The sequence below is a fragment of the Scleropages formosus genome, chromosome 9, assembly GCF_900964775.1.
Source record: "Scleropages formosus chromosome 9, fSclFor1.1, whole genome shotgun sequence".
Classification (NCBI taxonomy): Eukaryota; Metazoa; Chordata; class Actinopteri; order Osteoglossiformes; family Osteoglossidae; genus Scleropages; species Scleropages formosus.
Window position 1 is genome coordinate 23,708,325 of NC_041814.1, and position 6,873 is coordinate 23,715,197.

A 6,873-nucleotide genomic window follows, 5' to 3' on the forward strand; every position below is an offset into this window, starting at 1 on the left:
TGGACAGAGGACCGCGCGCATCGCCGCTAACGGGGACGCCACGGCGCAATGTCGCTCCGCGTTGCCATGGAGCTCTGAGTACACAGCTGGAGACAAACGGGGCTCCTTTCCCGTGTGTGGCGCCGCACATCTGTCTGAGTCGAGTGGAAGCTCAGCTGTACTTCCACTGCTTGTTATTACCAGTGTGTTCTGAGGCAGGCAGGACAGGTGACGGGGGCGGGGGGGGGGAGCACTCGCTTGCTGGGACGGTGCCTTCGTCACCGCCACCATCATGTCCACGGGCTCGGTGAGCGACACCGAGGAGCCCCGGGACCATCAGCGCGGCGCCCCCAAGCGCGAGCACGAGCCCTACAGCTCGGCCGACCTGTCGGAGGACGAGCTCGGCGCGCACAAGCCGCTCGCGGGCGTCCGCAAGAAGCGGTCCCGAGGCGCCGGCGGAGGCGGCGCGGACGCGGAGCCGCGCGGCGCGCACAAGGAGGGCCGGCAGTCGCAGCGGAACGCGGCGAACGCCCGCGAGAGGGCGCGGATGCGCGTGCTGAGCCGCGCCTTCTCGCGCCTCAAGACGAGCCTGCCGTGGGTCCCCGCGGACACGAAGCTCTCCAAGCTGGACACGCTGCGCCTCGCCTCGAGCTACATCTCGCACCTGCGGCGCCTGCTGCAGGAGGAGCGGCTCGAGAGCGCGTTCGCGCAGCCCGTCGGCCTGGTACGAGCCCCGCGAGCGCGCGCCCGCCTGGAGCCCGCGCCTTTTTCCTCCCAGTTATTATTATCGTCCTATAATAATGATGTCGCACTTTACCACGTCGCGGCTTTTGGAACTCGTGTAACTCCACGGGACGCGGGAAAGCAGACGCCGCCTCTGCCCCTCTCGCATCGTATTATGTATTATTAAACAAAAATGCTCTTTTAAATCACTGCGTTTTACTCCATTAGCTTTTCTTCGCAGAGTTTTGCGCTGTTGTTGACAACACAAGGCACTTGTCATCATTCGCTGTGTAGTTTCAAACTTTTCCCCGAACTTCTGTATCAACTCCCTACAAAGAAGTTCATTTTTCTTTGATGTTACTTATCTGACGCGCTTCTCCAAAGCGACTTACACTCATTTACCCATTCGTATAGCAGCTGGGATACTTTTCTTTTTCCCCTACTTTGTCAAGGTACTCCGAACCGAGTGTGAGATTCGAACGTACAGCCTTGGGCTAGCCTAAGGCAGCAGCTCTAACTACCAGCTCTTCCATTAAGTTACTCTCATAATATTAGCTCAAAAATTATATATTTATAATATTTAATTGCCTGCAGCTTCTATAACTACGTGAAAACGGGGAAAAAAGAGAGAAAAAAGGATTCAAAACTACCTGCCCCAAACGAATTCCGAAACTAAATGATTGGCTAAAACTATTAGTTTTATATTCATATTGTTAGCAAAGTTTTCTGCTTGTCTTATTTTGAATATTTGGAGCTATTGTGTATTGTATGTTCTCATTCTCTTAAAGTAACCCTATCCTTTTCACTTACCTCTAAATTGGTCTGTTATTCTTGTCATCTTTGTTAAATTACATCTGTTCATTTAGCTGACACTTTTCCCCACAGTTAAGGTACTTTTAGTTATTTTACTCATTTACACTGGGTAATTATACTGGAGCAATTTAAGGTAAGCAGCTTGATCAAGGGTACTACAGCAGGAGGTGGGATTTAAATCTGCATCCTTTGGGGCCAAAGGCAGCAGCTCTGACCAGGACACTACCAGCTGTCCCCTGGCTCTGTCTGAGGTCACTTACCATAGTAGAAGTGCTTACAAGGTTACAAACTAACAATGATACAGTGAGTCTCCGTCATTGTCTTTTCCGTAAGAGTCTTTGACCGATGGAGTTCAGGTCTAGTTCCACCCCACACCTGTAACCCGTCTCTCGTCCTCTTATCTGCAGACGTGGCCCTTCATGGTCCCTGGACGCCTGGAGGACACCAAGGACACTTCTTCGCCCACTTCCAGGCTCTGTGGAGCTACAGCGTAGAGCTCAGTGTGTCCTGCTTGCTCACTTATTTATGAGTCCTGACTGTGCCGCAGAGTGTCGGTTCGATACGTCTCTACATGAGGCCCTCGGTCTGAACCCGGAAAGAGAGGTAAATTCACCCAGGAGCTCCATACAGATCTGAAGACTGATGACGGACTGTTGTCCTCAAAGGAAATACTGAACGTGGGAGCCGGCGTACCTTTACACCGAGATAAAATGTACATATTTTTAAGAATTTAATACCTATTTTACTACTGTAAAAACACGTTTTGATACCCATTGCTTTTCCAACAGTGTACTTAACCTCATTTCACTTTGCTTTACATAATGTAAACGTTTAAGTGTGCGTTCTGCGAATACATCATGTGTGGCCGGTCAGCGAACAGTACGTATCTGGATATTGTGGAGCAACAGTGTTTGTCATCCAGCGAAAGACCGCAGGTTCCAAAACCACCCCGGTACGGTAATTCTGATCAAACTGAACGCAGGACTACGGACACATGTACGTGTGAAATAATTGGTAACGATGTCACATTCCATCGTTATTTCATTGCTGGGTATCTGCTGATACGATGTGTGTGAAACTCGTTTGGACCATGTGCTCTATCCAACTGAGATCTCCGTGATCATCTGTTCCTTTTCCCTGCTTTGATCACCACCGGCACAAGGATATATTCATATTTCAATCTGTACTGTACCTTTCAGTGCCTTCATCATAATACTGTATTTATTTCGTTGCCTTTCCGGACTTTAGTCATACGCGGTTTAGCTAGTTGCCGTATATCTCGGACACTCTGCGGTAAATCAACATGTGTGACTGTAACTGTATGCTGTCATGCACCGTGAACATAATGACATAATTTCGGTTTGTTTCACTCTGTCATATCATCTGTACACTTGTTTTGTTTTGCATTTGACATTTACTGCAGATGACCATTTAGACCGCTGGTGAAAGTGTGCGTTAAATTTCAGTGTGCGCAACCTAGTCCTCGTTCCGAACCGCCGCACTGCAAACGTACTGGATTTTTACAGCTATGTTGGAAAATATACGAAATTACAATTATAAAGTGCTATGAAGACATGACTGGGGAAAGAAAAATGTGGGTTCTCGTACTTTTCGAGACGCTTTAAATATGCTTGATCTGAAAGTGTGATTTCAGATAGTGCCTCCCTTCCAGTGCGGACGTGTCTGGAGGCCCAAGTCGTGTTTGAGTCGCTAAGTGATCCCGGAGGGACCGGGCGAAGCTCACAGATGTGCGCTTAACGAAGGCCTGTTTCAGACTAAACACAGAACGTGTTGACGTGCTTTGAACCTCCGTCAGACCCCCCCTTGTCATCCCGAACCTCCATTAAAATGCCTTCTGCAAGTCGAGCAGCGCCGTGTCCCTCGTGTCCTGAGAGCTTCCTCGGTGAGCGTGGGATGTGCAGGCGTTTCGGGACGGCGCGGAGGGAGCCGCTCGGGTAATTAGACGCGAGGCCATTTGCGGAAGGCCGCTTTTCATCGGGATGCTGCGAGGAGGCAGCTGTGGACGGGTTCGTTTCCCACACCGCTCTACCGGGTCCCGGGGACGCGGGGCTTCCGGGAGTTTCCCTCTACTGGGCTGTGCTTCGAACGAACTCGTTCAATGGTCAATGAATTCATTGCCCTTGAAATATGCTGACTCAGGCCTCCAAAGTCACGTGGCAACACATTATGGTGGCAAAGTCGGTCTCCATTCAAAAATACACGTAGATTTTACATTTATTCATTTAGCAGATGCTTTTCATCAAAGCGACGATTTAAAGTACCATTAATTTGTTCCCTTCCACCATATGAACCAATGTACATCACATGACTAGCTGTATAAAGGGTTATCCAAATAATTGACAATTCCTAATCACATTCATTACTATTTTTTTCTTCATTAAACATTTACCTGTATTTTTGCATTTGACACACCTTTATTGTATCTGAACCTGGGTGTTATTGTTTCTATGAAGTGTGCCTTTAAAAAAAAATCAATTTTTCATTTATTGCATATTTTTTAAAAAATTCCTGGAACTCAAGCCAACAATGCGTATGTTAGAACCTCTAGGCCCTTAACTACGAAACTACCTGCTAACAGTCATTTTATATGTGTCGGCAGATGTTTTAACGGTAGGCTTGTTGACGATTGTTACAGTCTTCTGTCGCATTTACTGAACTCTTGGTAATTTTCACACTCTCACAGGGCAGCTGGTCACTCAGAAGCCATGGACACAGTTGACCTGTGCTGGTAGCTACCCTTGATCAAGGTAGTAAACCACACAAAAAAAGCCTTGTAGAAAACGCATTAAAGCGTAATCATTATTAAGAACATAATTAAGAATCAAGGTCTGTTTTTCTGCTGGACTTTCTATAGTGAAGTATCAGTAAAAATGCAACTTCATCAGAGACCCCTGATTTTAGTCACAGCAAGAGCCCCATCTAGTGTCTCCCAGGCAGTGAAACTCAGCCACAGGAGCCTCATGCGGCAGCAGTGCGCTACTCCTGTTAAACAAACACTCGCAGTACGAACCATAATAAAGCACTCAGACTGCACTTGTACCATATTTACCTTCGTTCATTTATCTCTCGCTTTTCTCCAAAGTGACTTATGCTGTTAAGTTACCTATAATTATTTACCTGTTTATACAGCTGGGTAACCGTACTGGAGCAATTCAGGGTAAGTGCCTTGCTCAAGGGTATGACAGCTGGAGGTGGGATTAGAACCTGCAACCTTTGGGTATAAAGGCAGTAGTGTGAACCACTACACTTCCAGCTGCCCCGTTATGCTCTGAAATGTGATGAAACTCACAATAGTGCGGTTATACATGGTGCATTTAGACCCACAGGTTGTTGGTTCAATTCCCATCTTTGACTGTAGTACCTTTGAGTAAGGTGCTTGCCTTGAACTGTTCCAGTAAGGTTACCTGCTGTGTAAAGGGGTGGATAATTGGTACCTTAAGACTGTGGACCTTGGATAAAACCATCAGCTAAACGAATAAATACTGACAGCTTGATAAACAGGATATTGTGTGTAAATACACACACACACACATTTTCTGAACCGTTTGTCCCATACGGGGTCGCGGGAAACCAGAGCCTACCCGGCAACACAGGGCGTAAGGCCGGAGGGGGAGGGGACACACCCAAGACGGGACGCCAGTCCGTCGCAAGGCACCCCAAGCGGGACTCGAACCCCAGACCCACCGGAGAGGAGGACCGTGGTCCAACCCACTGCACCACCGCACCCCCCTTGTGTGTAAATATTACAGTGTTATTCACTGTGTTTGTTTTTGGCTTATTTGTAAGTGAACTTCCGTCAGTTCTGGAGTCATGGAGCAGCGAGTAGTGTTTCGTACTTTGGGCCATGTGGCTTCAACCCCTTGCTCAGTCTGTGAAGCTTTTGCATACAGCCCCCCTCCCCCCTTTTCCGTGAGTTTCTTTCCGCAGTCCAAAGATGTGTTTCAAGTGAACTGGTGACTCTGGATTTCTTGCAGTGATTGTGTTCCACTGGTGTGCAGATGAGTGTCTCGCTGTAAGTAGTGTGTCCAGGCACAACAACACATGTAAATTGGTTCAGTGTTTACGTATCTGGGTCATTTCTGTGCCAGCAGAGCATCTGCATTATTTATGGATTTTAGGAACAAACTACAAACGCCCAGAGAACATAAGGTACAGATCGGAAATCCTGCTGATTTGGCATCGTGGTTCGAGTCCTTGTCTCTGGACTAAGTGCTCATAGGTTTGAATCCCCCTCCTGCTGGAATACCCTCTAGCAAGGCACTTGCTCTGAATTGCTCTAGTACAAATTACCCTGTTTAACACAAGTCCCTTTGGAGAAAAGTGATACTTAAATGAATAAATGTGCATCTCTAGTGTGTTCGCATATAGAGAAGCAGTATGTCTGAAGTGTCACGTGAGGTGATTGATGCTGAACATAGCGTAGCACTGACCCCTTCCGTTGGCACTTTTCGGACCCGGTGCATTTCAGTTCTTTCGTTTTGTTTTTCCATCCGTTTTTATGAATCACTGACATCTGCAGACAGACTGACTGTAGTAAATGTTCAGCCTTTGTCCAGCAGAGGACGGTACAGCCCCACACTGCAGAGGGTCTCGTAGCTCAGGATGATTCGTCTTTCGACACTGCTCCGTGACTCAAGTTTCATTCGAAATTCTCAAATTAATATTGACGCTCTGAATCGAAAGAGCTTTAAATGTGCTTTTGAATCGTTTTTGTATGTGTGGTGTGTGTCACTTTGGAAAAAAGCATCTGCCGAGCGTGAAATGTTAAAACATTAATAAAGACAATGAACCTCAGTGTTATTCATATTAATATGTTGGTATGTTAATGGCAGTTTTTATACTTTTTATACTTGCAAGTTAAGATTAAATACAATAATGCAGACCGCTTCATCTCGTCCGTAGTCGATACACCGAGAATAGCAAGTAAATATGAATCATGATCTGCCACCAAAATGCCCTCACATATTCAGGTTGACACAAGAGTCTAAGAGGTACCTTTCAATACTGTCAGTGCGAGGCAGGCCTAAGTAGTACAAGAGAACCTGCGTTCGATAAATGCTCTCCTCTGTGTGGAGTTTACATGTTCTGCCTGTACCTTTTTGGATTTCTAACAGCTGCTCTGGTTTCCTCCCACACTTCAAAGACATGCGGTTCCGGTGAAGTGGTGTTTCTAAATTGTCCTTAGCGGGTGAGTGACTGTCTCTGTGCGGCTACCCTACAAAGGACTGGTGTCCTTTCAGGGGTCTACCCCTCCCGGCCTTGCACCCAGTGCTTCCGGGATAGGCTCCGGATCACCGTGACCCAGCTCCGGACCAGTGGTTAGTGAAGTCGGGCGGA

At 47.3% G+C, this 6,873-nt stretch overlaps 1 protein-coding gene across 1 annotated transcript; it reads left to right on the forward strand.

Moving 5' to 3' along the window:
- The first annotated feature begins 271 nt into the window (after positions 1-271).
- Positions 272-2,127, forward strand: msc (musculin (activated B-cell factor-1)). Its single transcript, XM_029254853.1, has 2 exons — positions 272-703; positions 1,923-2,127. The coding sequence occupies exons 1-2, from the start codon at positions 272-274 to the stop codon at positions 2,007-2,009; spliced, it is 519 nt and encodes a 172-aa protein (XP_029110686.1). The 3' UTR covers positions 2,010-2,127.
- Positions 2,128-6,873: the final 4,746 nt, after the last annotated feature.